This window comes from Peromyscus leucopus, chromosome X (genome assembly GCF_004664715.2).
Source record: "Peromyscus leucopus breed LL Stock chromosome X, UCI_PerLeu_2.1, whole genome shotgun sequence".
Classification (NCBI taxonomy): domain Eukaryota; kingdom Metazoa; phylum Chordata; class Mammalia; order Rodentia; family Cricetidae; genus Peromyscus; species Peromyscus leucopus.
This window is the reverse complement of record NC_051083.1, coordinates 11506000-11527635: the sequence shown is the minus strand read 5'-3', so window position 1 is coordinate 11527635 and position 21636 is coordinate 11506000. Positions and strand designations below refer to the sequence as shown.

General features: G+C 39.4%; 2 protein-coding genes across 17 annotated transcripts in view; one reads left to right on the top strand and one right to left on the bottom strand.

Moving 5' to 3' along the window:
* Cask (calcium/calmodulin dependent serine protein kinase) overlaps positions 1-21636 on the bottom strand; it is a 341951-nt gene that overhangs the window by 113664 nt on the left and 206651 nt on the right. For all 12 annotated transcript variants that reach the window (XM_028875901.2, XM_028875900.2, XM_028875905.2 and 9 more), the window contains exons 6-7: positions 5808-5910; positions 293-468 (exon numbers count right to left, since the gene is read on the bottom strand). In XM_028875901.2, coding sequence (XP_028731734.1) covers positions 293-468; positions 5808-5910 — 279 coding nt within the window. The remainder of the gene's footprint in view (positions 1-292; positions 469-5807; positions 5911-21636) is intronic.
* On the top strand, positions 2709-20755 carry Gpr34 (G protein-coupled receptor 34). Of its 5 annotated transcripts, none has more exons than XM_028875915.2 (4): positions 2709-2921; positions 4880-4946; positions 12268-12454; positions 19042-20755. In XM_028875915.2, exon 4 carries the CDS (start codon positions 19137-19139, stop codon positions 20259-20261), a length of 1125 nt encoding a protein of 374 aa, XP_028731748.1. In that variant the 5' UTR covers positions 2709-2921; positions 4880-4946; positions 12268-12454; positions 19042-19136; the 3' UTR covers positions 20262-20755. The 5 variants fall into 5 exon arrangements, with proteins under 5 accessions (XP_028731748.1, XP_037055294.1, XP_028731746.1 ...); XM_037199399.1 differs by having other exon boundaries at positions 4756-4946; XM_028875913.2 differs by lacking the exons at positions 2709-2921; positions 4880-4946 and adding an exon at positions 9500-11928.

Sequence of the window (21636 nt, the reverse complement as noted above, 5' to 3'; positions counted from 1 at the left end):
ATAAATTAAGAAAAAAGCTTTAAGAATAAAGGCCTTTTCTTAACTCTATAAAAAAGGCCCATAGAAGAAGTCTGCTTCTCATTGAGTTCAACTCATGGTGACTCAAACTTATCCAGATCCCACTGTGCTCCACAAGACTGCTGGGTCCCTGATGTCAACACAGATCTTTGCTACGGTGGGGTGGGTACCTAGGTGACAGTCAGGTGGTGAGCAAAGACAGACAGTAGCTTTAAAACAACACCTTTTGGGGTCTTTTAAATCTAAGTGGAAAATAAAAACCATAATCCATTACCTTATATTTTCCTTTAATAATGCCTTCAAACAATCTTTCCTTGGTTCCGTAGAAAGGCAAACAGCCACTGAGCAGGATGAAAAGGATCACGCCACAGCCCCAGACATCGACAGGCTTTCCGTAAGGCTCTCTCTTGACTACTTCTGGGGCCATAAAGTGAGGTGTTCCAACGCGTCCTAGATTTAAAACAACAACATTATAGAAAACTGGTTTTATAAAATGAAGGTTTTTTTTTTCTACTTGGAACCTGAAAGTAAAAAAGCAATATCGGACGGGCGATGGCCCAGCACTTGGGAGGCAGAGGGAGGTGGGTCTCTGTGAATTCAAGGGCAGCCTGGTCTACAAAGTGAGTTCCAGGACAGCCAGGGCTATACAGAGAAGCCCAGTCTCTCAAACAAACAAACAAACAAACAAACAAACAAACAAACAACAAAAACCAATATCAGTCTGAATGAAAAATTTACCAATATCAGTGTTTTCCTACCACTTTTTTCCCCTTATAAAAGGAATTCATGGAAGGAAAAAATAGTTTATCTGACCACTTTTTGAAAACACTGGGTCTAGAACAGGACCCTGGTACTCTTCTCTGGATTCTGCATGTTATATAGTAGGTCTTTTATTTCTTGCTTCTTCAAGGAGTTTAAACGTTCTAATTTAGAGTGGGGGCAGGGAAGAGTGAGTTGACTGAGCCTGCACCTGTTGGGGAAGAGGTGGAAGGCCCACTTGGATAGAGGCAGGGGCAGGGGCAGGGGCAGGGGCAGGGCAGGGGGGGGGGGGCAGGGGCAGGGGCAGGGCAGGGGAGGGCAGGGGCAGGGTATAAGTGAGCAAAAATTTGATGGCAAAAGGGTTACTTTGAATTTATTAGGTTGACTGTAGCAGTTTTCAATGGCTACTGGAACGGGAATTAGCTTACTCCTAATGTTAACATTTAAAGAGAATTGAGAGCAAACAGATGGCATGCACTAAAGCAAAATCAGGAACTCCCTCCCATGCACTCCTCCTGTGTTTGTTGTTGTTTTTCGAAACAGGGTTCCTCTGTGTAATGACCTTGGCAGCCCTGGAACTCTCTTTGTAGCCCAGGCTGGCCTTGAACTCACAGAGATCCGCCTGCCTCTGCCTCCCGAGTGCTGGGATCAAAAGCGTACATACCTGGCTCATAGGATTTGAGTGTCTAAGTACCATCTGACTCTTTGACTCTCATCTTGAAACAATTTTCCTTTTTCCTCCCTCTGGTACTAGCTGCTTGCACATTATAAGCATCTTTAACTGAGTACCCTCAAGACAGTCTTTTCCTCTCTGGAGGAGTAAAAGGCTTAAACTAATAGGGAAAGGACTTGGGGGTGAGCCACTGCCTACCAGACTTGGCAGCTCTTGTACATTTTGCAGGCCCAGCCCTGCCTTCCTTCCTCTGTCTGTTGGTTTGTCCGCCTGTCTCTTCTCATGCTGAATCCAAGATCATCTTTACTTTGAAGATTGCAAAAGACTTTATCTCACTGTGGTCCAGAGCCTAAGAAATCTTTTAGTCCATCTACACAGAATATATCGCAAAGGCCTGTTTGGTGGTTATCAAACTCAGCTGGGATGGAGAGGGCTAAGGACCGGCGCTGCAGATCATTCTGGTTTCCCTTCCATTCCCCATAATGGAAGAGATTAAGCTCAGGGCTCCAACAGGGAAAACACCTTCTCTTAAAATGTACAACAAAAACTCAGTACCGACTACAAGGATCTGACGAGAGAAACAGTTTTTATTTCTGGATTGTCTGATTTGCTTTCTCAAGCAGCATATAAGAGCTGAAGTATTGGGAGCTGAACTTTCTGGCTCATTGGCAGCTTCCATAAGGCAGGGCCCCAGGATAATAAACATTGTTCTGATGGACAGGGCAGAAGCTGGCAGAAGTAGGGCAAAGCAGGGCCGAGAGCTCAGGGTATCATTTGAAACACTGCTCCCAGGACCCATCCGGTACCTGCTGAAAAGTTCACATGGTACTTTGACATTCAACTCCTACGACTCCAGGTAGAGTGACTCATTGTGTGTGGGTGGGTGTGTGTGTGTGTGGGGGGGCTTTTTGTAGGGAATAATCCAAAGCACCACAGTTTAAGTCCAGCCATCTATCTGGACTGAAGACTGCTGCCTGCACTATGGAGGAATTAGTGCTCTTTCTTTGGGAGAAGTTTGCTCAGAGATGGCAGAGACTTTTCAATTTCAAGTACATCAGTATGAAAAACTTCACCGAACTCCTTGCCTTTGCTACTAATTTTCATTTTTTTTGTGACCACTTGACTTTTATCACAAAATTCTAAGAACAGGAAACCAATTACCAAACCAAACATAGAACTGTTTATGAAATACCACAGATATTTACATAATATTTAAGTGCTAATTTTAATGCAATAATAAAACCCTCCCTCAAACTTCAGGGAGGGAGCTGTTCTGCGTAGTTATGCTTTCAATACTTTAGGATTTGAGCGTTCATAACACAGCCTTTTACCTTATCCCTTCTGTAGGCGGTTTACAATTTCCTGACTCCTTTTTTGCATAGGGTGTCACACATCATTCAATCTTTCCGTGGTGACTTGCAGTTGTCATCCTGGCTCTCAACAACAGATGACACTCCCAGGACCCTCACAGGTATGTAAGGATGGCTCTCTCTGATCCAATGGCCTTGCTTTGCTCTCACCTTGTCACCTTTCCTACACTTTTTGTCACCAGGCTTTCATTTGCTTTCCTCTTACCATGCTTTCTCCAGGCTTGGCAACTCTTTATTTGTTCCTTATAATCTGCTACTGACCAGAAAATGACTAGCCACCAGAGTCAGGTCCTCAGCACCGTGGCAGGTACAGCAGATATATAGAGGGACGAGCCATGGCTCTCCTACCCCTTACAAATCTCTCATCTTTGCTGTTATTACATGTCCTTGATCAAATTTTGCAAGGAAGTAGGTAACCCAGATAGTTCTGGTTAGATGGAAGAGGAGGCATGACAGTTACAATATGCTTGCTTTTAAAAGGCAATAATTGTTCGCTTAGTCTTCAAGCAAAAGACTAAACCTGACAGATAAAATGACAAAAGGCATTCTAAACAGATGAAATGGCAGGTGCAAATTATGAGGGGGACACAAATTTATACAATTTTATGAAAGCCAGGAAGAATTCCTCCTCCTGTGTGTGCATTTAGTTCTCAACAGAAAGGACTATGAATGGGTTTTAAGGATAAACGGTTTTCACTACATTGTAATTATTTTCTAGGTTGTATTCAGGGTAAGTGGATTCTCTAAACAGTTGAGTGTTAGATGGGGGAAATGTAATGGAGTTAAGTGGTTTTAGTATGTAGAACATGTAAAGGAGATAATATTTTCTATTTGGAAGCCCAGGTAATTAAACATTCCAATCTACAGGAAAAAAGCTTTCTGTTCCAAAATTGAAAACATTAGCAAAATTTCAAAAGTACTTTAAACAACAAGAAAGCTTTTTCCCCCTAAGGGAAATCATGTATCCCTTTATCTATTCACATTGTGTTTTTAAAGGCATTGCAATATTTAAAATAGTTACTTCAAGACTATATAGAAAGGTTCATTAAGAAACGACAATATTTTGACTACTAGGAATTATTTTAGGATTGGAGATGCAGCTCAGCAGAGTGCCTGCTTAGCATGTACAAGCCCTGAGTTCTACCCCCAGCACCATATTCAAATTTGGTGTGATGGTGTATATCTGTAATCCTAGTGCTCAGGAGGTGAAGTCAGGAGGATCACAAGTTTGAGGTCTTCCTCAATTCCTTATCAAGTTGGAGGCCAGCCTGGGCCACATGAAATCCTGTCTCAAAAGAAAGTTTAAAAAAAGGATTTGAATTCTAGAGCATAGAGAATAGTAATTTTTGAATAATGGACATGCTGTGAGTTCAAAACTAGTTGAAAAATAAAAATTAGGGGGAGGGTTCATAGACTTCAGGAAAATGGCTGTACATGGAGGAAAACTTAATGAATCTCCCCCTGCCCCGTCAAGATTTGTGAAATAACAGAGTCCATGCCACAATGAATATGAACAGAATGCAGATCCGAAGTAACAGACACAAAATCCTTCAGTACATAACATATGAAAGGAATTTGACTCATTTTCTCTCATTCTCATGTTACTGGAAATGTTTAGCTGGAAAAGTATGTAAGATCAGAAGAACTTAACACAATTTAATTTCAGAGAGGAGTGTGCTAGAGAGTGATTCTTAAAATACAAATATAATTGATGCTCATTTTTTTCAGAAGATAGTGCCATGTCGCTACTGCTTAAGGCTCTACTCATAATCAAACTGAATGAAATATCCTGTGTAACAGACAGCTATTTCGATAGTCATGGTTTAGAAAGCGCTTACATTTAACATAAGCATCTGTTTTGTTATCTTTTAGAAGATAGTGTCTTGCTATGTTGTCTAGGCTGGTCTCAAACTCAAAGCCACCTTCTTCCCTCAGCCTCCCCAGTGCTGGGATTCATGTGTACATCAGCACACCTTGCTTAACAGAAGTATTCGGAAGGGTGGCAAACTGACTTGAAGACTCCATGCTAAAGGCTGTGCTTCATGGTGTTATTCTCCAGGAACACACTGACCATGCTGGCAGGACGGAATGGAGAACTATACAACGTGTGAAACTAAGAGACCGAGGTAAACTCTGGGCAGCATCGTGGGCTGGATTCTGTTGAGAAGAGTAACTGAAGACCCCCTCCCCCATACTGGGATCTTAATTAGCATCCACTTCTATACAGCAGTGAAGAAAGCTCCTACTTTGACTTTCTTATTTTCTACTATGGCACAGGAATTTAAAAATCATGTTTTGCTTTGGTTAATAAGACAACCAGCCTATGTTCTTATCTATTTGCTCTTCAGAAACGCACAGGCTGGCAACTTCAGCAGGATTCTTTGATATATAGAAAAAGGACAATGGTAGGAAATTTAAACTTAGACATGCTGTGACCCTAGAAGGTAAACTCATGCATACTAGAAACGACTTTATTTGTCCAGGTGAACTTCCAAAACTTCTATGCTCCAAACGTTAACGTCTTTGTGCACTGTTCTTATATTGTGCTTTTTTGGGGCTCCTTCTCTGTGAATTGTTAGGGAGAACCCAGTGCCACATACACACATGCTAGACAAGTGCTCTGCACCAAACTACACCTACAAGCCCAGTCTTTTTTTTTTGAAACAGGGTTTCTTAGAGTAGCCCTTGCTGTCCTGGGACTCATTTTGTAGACCAGGCTGGCCACCAACTCGGAGATGTGCCTTCCTCTGCCTCCCGAGTGATAGAATTAAAGGTGTGCACCACCATCTCCCAGCCAGAGTGTATTTTTAAGGGACTAAAATTCTAGTTATGACAGCGGAATTACTAAGTTGAAGACTATCTGATGGTGCTGGGTAGAATGGGGTGTGAAACGCTCAGGCTGGGTTAGTATCTAGTTTGAAATCTGACACCAACTTAAGAGTAAGCAGGTTTTGAAGGGGAAAACAAATACGTTAAAATGGTCTTACCTCCAGCGACCAGTCCAGATTCTCCTAACTGAATAGCTACTCCAAAGCCCCCAAGCTTAACAGGTGCCGAGTTTTCTTTTGAGGCGAGGAGAACACAGTGGGGCTGAAAAGAAAAAAAACGACAATCAAACCCAACGATAAGAATTAATGGAAAATAATTCAATTTACACAAAACCAAATAATACAATATAGTAATACTTAAAAAATGTTGGAATTGGGTCGGCAAGATGGCTCGGCTCGGAGGGTAAAGGTACTTACCCAAGTCTGACAACTTGGGAACCACAAATTAGAGAGAACCAACTCTTACAAATTGTCTTCTGGGCCCCCACCCCAATAAAAACTACAAGTATTAAAAAATTAAAAACCTATTATTAAAAAACAAATTTCAGTTAAAAAAAAAACAAGCTTCTGAAGCTGGGCAGTAGTGGTACACGCCTTCAATCCCAGCACTCAGGCAGGTGGATCTCTGAGTTTGAGGCCAGCCTGGTCTTCAGAGCGAGTTCCAGGCCAGCCAGAGGTACACAGAGAAACCCTGTCTCAAATAAACAAACAAACACACACAAATAAAGCTTCTAAACTATATAAAATGCTTGAATTCTTTGTCCTCTTCTCTCTTCTGAATGCCTTCTCTAAAGACTTAGGAATTATTTGTTTCTAAGATCAAGCCATCACTCATAAAGCATGGATGGATGTTCAAGAAATACAGATATATTTTCTTTTTTGTGCAATAGTCTCTCCATTTGATTGATAGTAGGAATACAAGAATGAGAGAAAAGAGGACATTGCAGCTGATCAGGCCTGAGAGGATGGTGATATGGACAGAAAATGACAAGAACTAATCAAACATAGCTATTGTTCTAAAGGTAAAGCTGAGAGGAATTGCTGATGGATAGAAGTGTAAGAGAAAGAGGCAGGTCAAGCTTGACAAGCAGGTTCTTGGAATTAGCCTTGGAGTGAAAATAAAGATACCGTTTACTGAAATGGGGACTCCTAGGGGAAGAGTTTGAAAGATGGACTAATGAACGCTAGGTCTTATAAAATAGGGTATGGCAGGGGCTTGGATTAGAGACGTGAATTTGGGGATCAACAGCATGCCAAGCTAATGAAGTTTCTAAGGGAGTGACTACTATTAGAGAAGAGGCCAGAGAGTTGGGTCTTAGGGGTAAATGAAGAGTAGAAAGATGAGAAGACTCTGGCAAAGGAGTACAGAATGGTCAGACAGTGAAACCCAGATGAACATCAGAGTTTGCATCTTAAAAGCCAAGTGAAGAAACTTTTCCAAGAAGAAATGCTTAGTAGTGATCAATGTTACCAAGGCCATTTTAAATTAAGAACTGAGAACAGATGATTAGATTTGGCAATTTAGGAGTCACTGGTACCCATGATCAAAGTGGTATTGGTGGCACAGTGGAGATAAAAATGTCTACTGGACTAGGTTCTTCAGGGAATGGGAAGAGATGATGTGGAGACAGTATATATAAACAGCTTTCAAGTTTTCTGTGCTAGGAATGCAGCAAGAGGAACATATGGAACTGAAGAAGTCCTGCCCCTGCTTCAACCTTTTAACATTTGCAATTGTAGGAAAATGAATAAACTTCCACATGCCCACCCATCTTATATGCACAATTATTGACATGCTGTGATCCTCTAAAGCTTTTTAGTACACTTATGTGTTTGGGTGTATAATTGTGTGCCATCTCAGAGGAGAACTTGAACAAGTCAGTTCTTTCCTTTCACTGGGTAGGTTCTGGGGACCACACTCAGCCATCAGGCTTGGATGCAAGCACCTTTATCAGCTGAGCATCTTGTTGGCCCCCATTCTGCCATTTTTGCTTTACCTATCCTCATTCGTTAACTTTTTTGCTGAAGTATTCTAAAACCAACCATATAATTTCACCTATTTACCAAGTTCAGTACTTCGAACAGAGGACTTAAAAATAATTACATTTTTAAATACAAATAATTTATGTAAATCATTTTATATAAATTATTACCACATCAAAAAGCAAACGATTGTAATCTTTTTATCTTCCTTTAAAAAAAGATTTTATTTTTACGTGTGTGTGTGTGTGTGTGTGTGTGTGTGTGTGTGTGTGTGTATGCATATGGGTGCAGTGCCTTCAGAGGCTGAGAGGGTATCTGACTCCCTGGAGCTGGAGTTACAGGAAGTGGTGAGCCATTTGACGTGGGTGTTGGGAAGTGATCCCTGGTCCTCTGGAAGAGCAGGAAGTTCTCTTAATTGCTGAACCATGTCTATAGTCCCTCTAATATTCACACTACATTCAATTTTTCTTGACTATCATAACAATGCTTTTAGTTGTGCTTTAGTTTAAAATAAGACCCAAACCCTAGTATTTGGGAGTTGAAGACGGGAAGTTCAAGGGGGAGCCTCAGCTGCATATTAACAGTGAGTCTGAGCCCACCCTGGGCTCCAAAAGATTCTATCTCAAAACAAACACCCAAATTAAATGGGATCCATGGACCATATATTGCTGTATTATAGAATATATTTCCCCTTCTAGTTTATTCTTTCCCCTCCCAATTTTCATGGTATTTATTTAAGATACTCAGTAATTTCCCCCATAAAAATCTCCTACAGTCTAGTGGTACCCACAGGGTTTATAATTTATGTTTTGTACTTGGCTGTATTTCATAGAGATTCATAGTTAGATCCAGAATCTTGATTAGAGTCCAGTTCAATTTCAGTTTTATGTTCTGATATTTCATGTGGTTTAATTGTTATATCTCATCAGTAAGAACACGTCTGGATGCCCTGCTTTAGTTACAGGATTCAACTGTAGATTCAGGTGTTATTTACCTGACCCATCATGAGATTTACTACCAACTGTTGACTTAATGATGTTAGCAACCTCATTTCATAGATTCATACTTTGGGATCCTAAAAACTTAGAATCTGTAAAAATGCTGAAGTAAAATTTACATAGCATGAAATGTGCACATCATAATATACTTTAGTGGGAAAAGATATTTAAATCTACAGGAGGCTCCCAAGAGCTGATCAGTTATTATTGCTTTACCTTTCCAGTAGACAGAGTTTTAAGTGTGTACTTTATAGAAGGGAAAAATACAAATTCACTCTTTTTTGACTATAAGGTTTTGACTTCTTTGATTTAGCAAGTAATTTTGGTGCCTAATAACAGTGATACAATTATTCATTTGCTCTGTCTATACCAGAGATTCTCAACCTGTGGGTCATGACCCCCTTGGGGAATCACACATCAGATGTCCTGCAAATCAGATATTTACATCACAATTCATAAAAGTAGCAAAGAAATAATTTTACAGTTGGGGGTCACCACAATGAGGAACTGTATTAAAGGGTCACAGCATTAAGAAAGTTGAGGACCACTGGTCTATACATATAGGTTTTAAAACAATACCTACAGAAGCAGCAGCAAGATTAGTAACTATGTATAATTTCTTTGTGATTCTTTTTATCATTAAATTATATAAGATAAGTTCAGTCATAATATTATTTCACTACTGAGCAAAATAAAAGGCTGTAAGTTCATACTGATACAAATAAACCAGGAAACAAACACATAGGGAGGAGAGAGATGCCTTTCTCTGGCACAGAAGTCAGAGATCCACCTGCCTCTGCCTCCCTAGTGCTGGGATTAAAGGTGTGCACCACCACACTTGGCAGAAATGCCTTTCCATAAATAAAATATAATGTTGGAATCAGAAAATCACCATTGGCAGTTTTCATGAACATAATTGATCCAGGTAAGAATCTCCAAGGATGCTAACTAGTTGGGCAAAGTTTGAAGAGTGATAGGATATGTATATTCTCCAAGTACCTCCCTACAACATACTTACTAATTACAAAAGGGGAATAGCAGTATTTCAAGGGAGAGGCCTAGAAGAAACTAGCACAGAGAACATTGCTAATAATGGGACTTGGTCTCTGATATGATGCCTTGAGAAGCCAGTGACAATCTCATGGTTTGTCCTTGACAAAGAGTGTAATTAGATCTAATCACGGAGAAAAGTCCAAGAGACAGTCTAGAAAGTAGCAGGCTTATATAGCTCTGGATTCAAGGGTTTCAGTGAAACTAAAGAAATATCACAGATAAATGTGATCTTGTTTTTATTTTTGCTCTAAAGGATACTATTAGGGCAACTGATGAAATTTATAACAAGGATTCTCAAACACATAATGGTGTCTTTCAATGTAAATTTCCTGATTTTGATTACTGTACCACACAAATATAGCTTTTTTTGTTAAGTCTAAAATTATGCCCCGAACCCCCATCCTACTTTAAAGGCACCTAAAATAACTTCTCCATGTGGATATGCTTTCATTTTGTCACGTAATGAGGCTCATTTAGTTTAATTAGATTTGTACAGCTTGGTGTTTTAATTACACAAAACACGCCTGTACTTCCAAACTCAAAACTGCAAAACAAATAATACTCAGAGAGGTCTAGGTTTTGTCTTCTTTTACTACCCCGCACTATCTCCCTCTTCATTGGTAGGATATAAAAATAAGAAATAAAATACATACAAAATACCTGCATTTCCTGTAATGTGCCCTGAACATATAGAGGAGGTTCCTTTCTAACTGCTTTTATTTTCTTAGGGAAATGAAAAGCAACTAGCAGGTGAGAGTAGGGGAAGGAAATGGGGTTGCTGGCAGTTTGAGAAGGTTGAAGGTGTGAAACACTATTTTTGAAGGAGGATGAACTAGGGCAGTGACTCCCCAATTTTAGCACCAGCATCACCCAGATTGTTGGGCCTCATCCCTTGAATTCCTGGCTGTTGGGTCTGGATGAGGGTTAGAGTGTACGTCTGTTACAAGCTTCTGAATTACTAATGCTACTGGTCTGGAAGTCATTCTTTGAGAATGCCTGGACTAAGGACATTGAGATTCACATTAAGGAGCGCTGGCAGTCCAGGGGCCCACTTAAGGTTTGATAGTCAATCCAGCCAGACCACTGTGTAGGATTTGTGTGCTTGTACCCAGCAGTCCTCATCTTCACTGGGGAGGTTCAGGCCTGGAGGAGGTGATGAGCTAAAGTTCACTAGGGTTGGTTTTCACATAAAGAGGGGATGGTGACAAGCGGAATGTTCAGAATGAACAGAACAGGCTCATAGAAAGAACTGGAAGATAATACTCAAATTTGATGGCAACCCTGCTGACTGACATTGGGGAGAAAATGAAGCTACAATATGAGAACACTAAAGTTTAAAAACAGGTGTGGGACAACGTACAATACAGAAATAGTGTTTATATTGTATTTTAGGAGATAAAAAGAACTTTATGACTCATTTAGTCATGAAAAATCCTGCCAGGATTTTGAAGAAATATTCGCATATATATGTTTGTTGCAGCAGTATTCAGAATGGCCAATAAGTGGAGACAACCTACATGCCCATTGAAAGATAAGTGAACAAAGAAAATGAAATATAGCCAACCAATGGAATATACGACCTTAAGTATGAAGGAAATTATGTTACACACTATAGTATGGATGAACCTCAAGGATAGTAGGCTAAGTAAAATAAATCAGTCACAAAAGGTTTATGTATGATTCTACTCAATGTCACAGAATCAAAGTTGCTAATGTTGAGACTAGGGGGAGAGAAAATAAGTACATAGTGGGTTGGAGTTCTAAGTCTGCAACATAATGATATAAGTACACTTAGCACCACTGGATGATACACTCAAAACTGGCTATATGGTAAATTCAGTGGTATGTGTCACTTACCACAGTAAGAAAAAAAAATACTGCCAGACAAATACAGTAAGCATCTTCTTTCTCAGAGATTCTCAGGGGGAAGTAAGAGTTTTAAAGTATTTTTATTCTAGCAATGTATAATTGTTGTCTTGTGTATTAGATTCTTAACAAGGTAAAAGCTCTGGAGAATATGTTGTTCAAAAGAACATGCCCAGAAATACTTAATCGGTAGATGAAGCCCAATGAGTTAAACACTGCTTAAACAAAGCTGCAGAATGACGATTATGTTCTAAACAACCAGCAAAAGGGGAAATGACACTCAGGCGCAGGGCAGCAGTTACACACATGAATTGATGGTGGTTAAATAGTGGACTGGGACCAGAATGGAGGCTGCAGAGCCTTGCCACATCTTCCTGGAGGTAGGAGAGACCGCTCCAGGTAACTTGGGTAAGTTTATTGTTGTCATGAGGAGAGACTAGCACTGCAAATCCCACCTAGTCCTCAATTTTAAGGCTGTTATGCCAGAAGCAACTTCTAGAATGAATTCCGAAGAGAAAGAAATTCTAAAATCCATGTAGCAGATCACTCCTCATTTCTTAGGAAAGGGGAATCTGCTCATTTCTGCTTGTACTGGATAGCTTGTTGGCAGTTCAGATGACCCAAGCACTCCCTAGTTTAAGCTAGAAGGGACAAAAGAGAAGATGTCATTTCCTAAAGTTCAGCTTGAAGCTGTTGCTCAGAGTGGGGTCTTTTCATAGCTTCAAAAGGAGCCCCGGGGCTGTCACACTGAGAAAAGAAGGAAAAGGGGAAAAACAACTGCACCACATGTGAATATAAAGAAGAGAACTCGAGCAATTGCACCATCGCCGGATGGGAGAGCCCAGCTGTCAGAGCCTACTCTAAGGAGCTTTGCCTTTACCCCTGTACTTCACGAAAGCCTCAACTGTAAGTATCCTCTGGGACTTTTAACTACATCCACGAGCCTTTGCATAGTTAAAACTTGATTAGCTGAACACTCCAAGGGAAGCTCAGTGTATGCTGACAATGCTATTCGGAGGTTAGCAAATCTTTGCTGTTTAGAGCCACTGAGTAAACTGCTCGGACAACACCTCCTCTTGGTTTGCAAACAAGGTTCTGCCGTTTTGGATAGGATATTTAATAACAATATAGTCCTATCATTTATATGACATTGTATAGTGTCACAATGATTTATAGCTGTACTTGAATCAAATATTTTTATTATATTATTACTATCTTATGGAACTTACCAGACCAATTAAAACTTAAGTTTTGTGTTTCGGAATAAATAAAGGGAATACTCAAGAAAAGAAAAAGAAACCACAATGTACTTTACAAAAATAATTAATTCAAACAACTAAAATTAAAATTGAAAGTAGACAGTTAAGTTTATAACAAAACTAAATATATTGCTAATCTCATTATTTCCAAAGTAACATGCTTTCAATTGTTGTTCTGTATGCAGCAATTACTGCAACAGCATGGCCTGAATATGTATATTCAGTCATTATTATCAGTCTATTATCAAATAGGTATGTATTTCAACACATGATATTGATAGAAACAACACCTAAATTGTATTTTAAAAGCTATTTTCGCCAGGTGGTGGTGGCGCACACCTTTAATCCCAGCACTTGGGAGGCACAGCCAGGTGGATCTCTGTGAGTTCGAGGCCAGCCTGGGCTACAGAGCGAGGAAAGGTGCAAAGTTACACAGGGAAACCCTGTCTCGAAAAACCAAACCAAACAAACAAACAACAACAACAACAACAAAAAAACACCACGCTATTTCCTTGGTTGCAGCCACTGAAGAAAAACCGGGAGAGATAGGATGGTGGCACTCGGGGGTACAAGTGCTCACACAGGGTTCCAAACATAAGAACGGGATTTGCTGAGAAACAAACACTACCTGCTATTAGAAAATGAATGTGACTACTGTATGTGTTACAAGTCAGGTCCACTATGTGAACAGAGCATATTCATTTTCTATTGTCCTCTCTGGAAAATTCTTAACAAATCAAACAGGTAGCCTTTGAAATATGAATAAACATCATTAATTCTTAATTAATTTTAACTAATTCCTAATTCTAATTAGTGAAAGTTGGGTGGGCATGGTGGCTCATAGCTTTAATCCCAGCACTGGGGAGGCAGACGCAGGCAGATCTCTGAGAGTTCGAGGCCAGCCTGGTCTACAGAGTGAGTTCCAGGACAGCCAGGGCTACACAGAGAAACCCTGTCTTGAAAAACTAAAATATTTTTATAATGATGATGATGATGAGTGAACAACACCAACACACCAGCTGACGTATAGCTAACTTAATTACTTTTTTACTTTTGCAGTATTGGAGATTGAACTCCAAGGGCTTTGTGCTTGTTAAGCAACTGCTCTACCATTTAGATATGCTCCTGATCCTCTTTCAACTTGTTCTTTTGAGGTAGGGTCTCACTAAGTTAGACAGCATTGCTGTGAACTTGTGATTCTCCCGCCTGAGACTTCCAAGGAGCTGTGATTACAGACATACATGAGCCATAGAGCCTGGCGCCTGCGGCTGCTGAACACACTGCTTTTGCTTTATTCTCCTTCAACTTGACACTAACACAGTTCAAAAGACTTATTATTTTGTCTAACCATTATTAATTAATTTATTAATTATATTTGCATATTAAAATTGAGGAAATGGTTTCAGGATATGTTCTTTGTGCTATTATCTTCCTAGAAACAACTTGATTATTGCTCTTTGGCCTAGAAATAATTCTGAAAATTCTGATCAATGATTTGATGCTGTGAAATCTGGATTTATTTACATACTGTTATAGACCTAGCAAATGGAAAGATTAATAACTCTTTCAAAGGAGCAAAGCTAGATGGTACCACCTTTCTTAAACCAACCAAGGTAGATAGTGGTAAAGGAATCTTGCCAAACTACTACTGACTGATAGAATTCAACATTAATAAGGAAATGGTGATCAGCTATGACAGGAGTGAGGTTTACTGAGGAGGTTCAGGGGTTATCAGAATTAGAGCTGAGTCCCAACTTAAGTCCCAACTGCCACTTAAGAGCTCTGAGGTTATGGGGAAAGGGCCTACCTACGGCTTTTTCGTTACCTCACGTATAAAGACCATATAAAAGAAACTATGTAATGTGTTCAAACAGTATCTGGATCACAGCAAGGGCTAAATAATGATTAACTAGTCATTTGATCATTTAGTTCAATTCAATTTTGACTCTACACACTAGACACCTCCCAAGAACTTTTAAAAGAAACCAGTGTACAAAGCGCATTCCAGATAAACTATACAGGGTATCTGGGAAGAAGCCAGACATTGGTATCTTTAAAAAGCCTTCAAGGGGATGCTCATCCACAGATTTGAGAACTACTGAGAATCCCTTCTACAGAATGGTACAGCTTTGAATTTCTAGTGCTAAGACTGTTAATACCTTCCAAGCTAGACTGTTTCATTCTAAAAGCATTTACTCACAAAGAGGCAATAGCTGTCTCTGCACTTGCTATGACTGGTCCTTGCTTTGCTCTCTGCAGACATGAATAAGAAAGGGAGACCCTCTTCTCCATGGCCTTGCAAAACATCCTCATTTATAGGTTAATGTGCCTATTTCTTTCAACTTATCCCTACGACATAATCTGAATCCCACTTCTCCCTGTTTGGTGCATGGTCTTTCTTTCTTTTTTTTTTTTTTTTTCAATTTTCTGTGTGCTTTGCCTTTCTGAGCTCACTCTGTAGCCAGCTGCTCGAACTCACAGAGATCGCCTGCTCTGCTCCGAGTGCTGGATTGGCGTGCCCACCCCGCGCATGTCTTTCTTAAGCATACCGCTGAGGATGATTAAAAATTGATATCACAGGGGAGACATCAGCCTGGGACAGAATCCAGGTCAACAGTAACTATTTTCATTTAAAACACTGCAGATTTATGAGTTAAACCAAGGATGGGGTTAGGTTTTTTTTTTTTTTTTTTTTTTTGCTGTGGCTGTAATCTATTGCTGATACAGCACACAGGGAATTGTGTTTTTGTGAATTCACTACTTGTACTTTTAACACTTTATGTCTACTTCTCACAAATTCCCTCTTTCATTCAGTAATATGTAGTATGCTAAGCACCTGGACACAGAAGCAAACAAGAGCAGACTTGATTCTTGATCCTTTTCTTTTTCTTTCTTTCTTTCTTTCTTTTTTTTTTGGTTTTTCCAGACAGGGTTTCTCTGTGTAGCTTTGCGCCTTTCCTGGAACTCACTTGGTAGTCCAGGCTGGCCTCGAACTCACAGAGATCCACCTGGCTCTGCCTCCCGAGTGCTGGGATTAAAGGCGTGCGCCACCACAGCCCGGCTTGATTCTTGATCCTAATGGGGTTTAAAATATATCAGGAAGAAAAACTTCTTATGGATGAGTATTCCAAGTCACTTTAGCTTCCTCAACTGTCACTCATATCATCTGAGTCTCAGCATCCTCTTGCCTATGGAGAGGATGTCTCTACCTGAGCCTCAGTACTGCCTGTATATAACCACACAACATAGGTTTCTTGCTCTCTTCCCGGCAAGGCATGTTGCATTATCAGCAACCTGCTACCCTTCCTAGATTGTCTCTTCATTTTAAGACGTCGGATCACAAGAAACATGCCTGCATGTTTCTACGTTGTGAAATCTGTCTTCCTGCATCTGAGACACAGCACAGTCAAGCTTCAGTTCTTCCTTTATTCCTTCCTCCCAGTCCTTCTCTGTTTTTCCCTCCATGGTCCTAAATTGTGGAGACAGTTCTCAAGATGGCTTGACAGAACTTCCTCCTCACCAGCCACTTCCTCTTCCTTGGAACCAACTCCTTCGCTCTGTCAAAATTTAAAGCTGAATGCTACTTTCTATTAAAAGCCTGTACTTAACCAAAAATATAGTTTTAAGAGAGGCTACATTCTTCCAAATATTTTTCTCTCTACATAACATCAAATCAAGAATTAACTAAGCAAAGACAAACGCTGCATGTTTCTTCTCATAGAAAGAATGTAGAAAACATAAAAGCAGGAGGAGGAAGGGAACAATGAGGTGAAGAAAAACAAAGACTGTATTTTCTTTCATGTAGATTATAGAGTTAATTATCTATTTGCCTATTTAGTTATCGATCCATATGACAATAAAGCAGAGGGGTCCTACTGAGGGAGGGAAGCAAGGGAGAGTGGTGGGGGTGGAGATGAGCAAAGTACGATGACAGACATATGGAAAATGTCAGAGTGAAATACATTCTGTATACTAACAAAAATGCTTGATTTAAAAAAGGAAGCAAAAATTGAAAAATTATGGTGGTGTGATGTGCTCAATGGGAGAATATTCACCTAGTATGTGTAAAGCTCTAGGTTCAATCCTCAGTACCATAAAACAATGACAACAAGAAGAAATTAATTATCATAATTAAGATCTACTCTTTATAGCTGGGCAGTGGTGCTACATGCATTTGATCCCAGCACTCAGAAGGCAGAGGCAGGTAGATCTCTGAGTTCAAGACCAGCCTGGTCTAGAGTTCCAGGACAACCAGGGCTACACAGAGAAACCCTGTCTCAACCAAACCAAACCAAACCAAACCAAACCAAACCAAACCAAACCAAACCAAACCATCAAACTACTTTTTTATTACTGCATTTAGGGCTTGAACACACTCCTCTAAAAATGCTTACTGAGAGCAGGGTTCTCTGTGTAGCTTTGCGCTTTCTGAACTCATTGGTAGCCCAGGCTGGCTCAACTCACAGAGATCTGCTTGTGATCTGATTAAGCTGCCCACCACTGCTCTCTTTCTTAATATTGTTAATATCCAATGTTGTTAATTGGCCTTAATATCCAAGCAGTACTTACACGAATGTGAAATGTTTAGATTGATCATTAGGTACCTAGCTTTTTTTTTTCCTGAGACAGGGTTTCTCTGTGTAGCCCTGGCTGTCTTGGAACTCTAGACCAGGCTGGTCTTGAACTCACAGAGATCCGCCTGCCTCTGTCTTCCGAGTGCTGGGATTAAAGGTGTGTGCCTAGCAACGCACCTAGCTTTTTTTGTTTTGTTTTGTTTTGTTTTTGTGTAGTGTTGGGAACTGAACCAGGGATGCATACATACTAGACTAGTGTTCTATCACTGAGCTACAAGACCTAGGCTTGAAGCAAAAACTATTTTAAACACTTACTATGTATCAGGGTTAAGTGTTTCACATAAAAGCTTTGCATTTTTACAAACGAGAATAGAAGCTTAAAAAAGGTCATTTGTCCTTGATTATGAAGTTAGGTATGGTTTTGAAAGTCCTGCTTTGAAGTATGTAATTTTCACTATCCACTTATGTATGTATGTATGTGTATGTATGTATGTATGACACAAATGTGCCATCGCACACATCTGTAGGTCAGAGAACAACTTGTGGAGTCAGTTCTCTCCTTCTACAAGTAGGTCTTGGAGATCAGGTTTAGGTAATTGGCTTGGCAGAACATACCTTTACCCTACTAAGCCATCTCATCTGCCCACTACTATAAAGTCTTTATGTTACATCTATGAGGGGCCTTTGCAGAAAACCAGGGCCGTTACTATAAGAAAGGAATGTGAGGAGACCTGCTTGAATTCTCCCTGCATATATAATAGGTCTCAACTGTCAAATGCCTGAGAATTGTTCAATAGCAAGTAGCACTGAGACCAAGTAGAACTGACATACTTAGAAGGTTCTGGTGACAAACTCAAATGATATAATCCAGGGCATAATTAAAGTTTAATTAGTTAACCTCTCATAACCTTGGGCTCCATTTATATTACTGCCCTATGCTTCAAGGGTGGGAGTGGTTTATTGGCTGTTATCTGGTCTAGTTTTATATGATCACTGTATTCTCCTGTGAAGGGCTATAGGAGTGTGTGAAAGGAGGCAGGTACCAGCCTTGGTCTGTTTTGGTAACTGTATATTTCCATAGATAAGTAATTTTAATACTCCTATCTTGGTCTTAGGTGAAGGAAGAAATTTAGGATCTTTTCTATTCTCACTGTGGAAAGAGAGATCACTACAGCTTATCCAATATACACCATGTGGCAATGTATGTCAAAATGAATGGATGCTAACTATAAGGGGAAGGGGCAGGACAGGAAGCATTTTTGAAGCTGAGCAGGGTCAGCAAGGGACCTAGCTCACCCATGGCAATAAGCACCTTTAGGGGAAATTGATATTCATCCTTGAAAAATATGAGCTGCTGTTTCTTTGTACTATCTCTATTCCCATAACAATACTGCTAAGAAATGATGCTCATATGGTTCAATTATTTAGTTTTATATAATAAATGAAATGAACTCTGTACATGCGTTATAGCAACAGAGAAGGTTAGAGAGATCCTACTGTATTTACTGTTGTTTTGTGATAAAATAATGCTACTACACACATTGTGTAGATAGCACAAGGGTCCCAAATAAGGTCTGAAATGAAATCCTTATTTATGCTTTGTGTTAAAGGAGCTGTTATTATCACAGCAACTGACTCAATGTTTGGTATTCTTTTGTAGGAAAATATGAAGAAATAAAGAAGTACACACGAAGAACATGTCATTTAGTACTCTGTTCTAATAGCTACAGAAGACACTGAGAAGTCCCTGTAACGATGACGACTACTTCAGCTGACAGCTGGCCCTGCTCCTCCTATGGAATGCACTTTATAACTAATTACAGTGACCAAGCCTCACAAAATTTCTCAGCAGTGCCAAATGTTACTAGCTGTCCAATGGATGAAAAACTACTATCTACGGTGTTAACAACTTTCTACTCTGTTATTTTCATTGTGGGACTGGTTGGGAACATCATTGCCCTCTATGTATTTCTGGGCATCCACCGCAAAAGAAATTCCATTCAAATTTATCTACTTAATGTGGCCATTGCAGACCTTCTACTCATCTTCTGCCTCCCTTTCCGCATAATGTATCACATCAACCAAAATAAGTGGACACTAGGTGTGATTCTTTGCAAGGTTGTGGGGACACTATTTTACATGAACATGTACATTAGTATTATTTTGCTTGGGTTTATCAGTTTGGATCGCTATGTAAAAATTAATCGATCTATACAACAAAGGAGGGCAATAACCACCAAGCAGAGTATTTATGTTTGTTGTATAGTATGGACAGTTGCTCTTGCTGGATTTTTAACTATGATCATTTTGACGCTGAAGAAAGGAGGGCACAATTCCACAATGTGTTTCCATTACAGAGATAGGCATAATGCAAAGGGAGAAGCGATTTTTAACTATGTTCTTGTGGTAATGTTCTGGCTTATTTTCCTATTGATAATCCTCTCCTATTTGAAGATTGGCAAGAATCTACTTAGGATTTCTAAAAGGAGATCAAAATTTCCTAATTCTGGCAAATATGCCACAACAGCCCGGAACTCCTTTATCGTGCTGATCATTTTTACTATATGTTTTGTGCCTTATCATGCCTTTCGATTCATCTACATTTCTTCACAGCTAAATGTGTCTTCTTGCTACTGGAAGGAAATCGTTCACAAAACCAATGAGATCATGCTGGTTCTCTCCTCTTTCAACAGCTGCTTAGATCCAGTCATGTATTTCCTGATGTCCAGTAATATTCGCAAAATCATGTGTCAACTTCTTTTTAGGAGATTTCAGAGCGAAGCGAGCAGGAGTGAGAGCACTTCAGAATTTAAGCCAGGATACTCCCTGCATGACCTCTCTGTGGCAGCCAAAGCACAGTGCAATACTAAGGGTAACTGAGGCAAATGTGCTAAAATGAAACGACAGACATAAGCCAGCTTCGTCATTCCTTGAGATCAGTAAAATTATGGAACAAAGCCCTAGAATGTCCCAAACCCTGATCTTTAGAAGTGATTGTTCACTTGCTTACATTGTAAAATAGTTCAAGGCAAAGAGAAAAGCTTACATTTGTCTCTAGATTTTAGAACTATATGTAGAATCTTCTCAGAATATAATGTTAAGCTAACATTTTTAACAACATTTATAAAGTTAAGTGAAGTTTATGGATTTAACAACAAAATGAACGAAGTGTCATTGTTTTTCAAGTCACTAAAGAGTTAATAAAAATTAGGCACTTGATACTAATTTTAAATATGTTTAAAAATAAAGCAATTTGGGTACTGTGTTAAAATGTCAAAAAACATGTTTGTTACTTCAAAAGCGAATATTTGCTGTATTCATTTATGTTTAAATCTCTGCTAACAAATGAATTAATAAATTTCTAATAAAAGTGAGACCACCCACTATCACTGTTTAGATAAAAATGGGAAGAATTTAAATACTAAATATATAAGCTAAGAATTTGATAGCCTGGCTATAAATTATTCATCCACCTCACACTCTGATAGAGGAAGAGGGTGCGCATGTGATGATGTGGCCCAGCAAATATAAGGTACAGCTCTTATAGAAGAATGCAAATATATACACAGGAACATATATACAATGATGTTCAGTTGTCATAACCGGGAACAATTAAGGATGTATCAGAAAAAGCATTTACCACATAAAGTACCTTTAACACTTCAATGCAATAAAGTACACATACATGCATCAAACATGGGGATATCACTGGAGAAATGTCAGAATCCTGGCTCCTCTCCCAGAAGACCTGTTTAATTCCCAGCACCCACATGGTAGCTCACCACCATCTGAAAATCAGGTTGCTGGGGATCTAACCCCCTCTCCTGGCTTCCTGGGACAATGTACAAATGTGACGCACAGACATACATGCAAGCAAAACACCCATACACATAAAAAATAGTACTGAGTAAAAAAAAATGGTATTGAGTGAGAAAGAAAACCAAATATAAGAGTAAATAATTTATGTGAAATATTAAAACACTATCATTTTCTTTATGTACACATAATAAAAATTCAAAGCATGCATGATAACATACAACATCCATACGAATTTAAACTTAATGGTCACCGGTGAAGAGTTTTGACATAAACATAGTAAGAGCTTAATGTATATCAAACCCAGGTGTCTAAGTGTCACTTTGATAAATTTCTGAGTAAAAGACTTTGTACATCTGCAGGTTAAAATTGAAAGGAGCAAACTGAAAACATTATGTATGTTCAAAAACAAATAGTAAGTTCTAAGGAGGAGGGACTT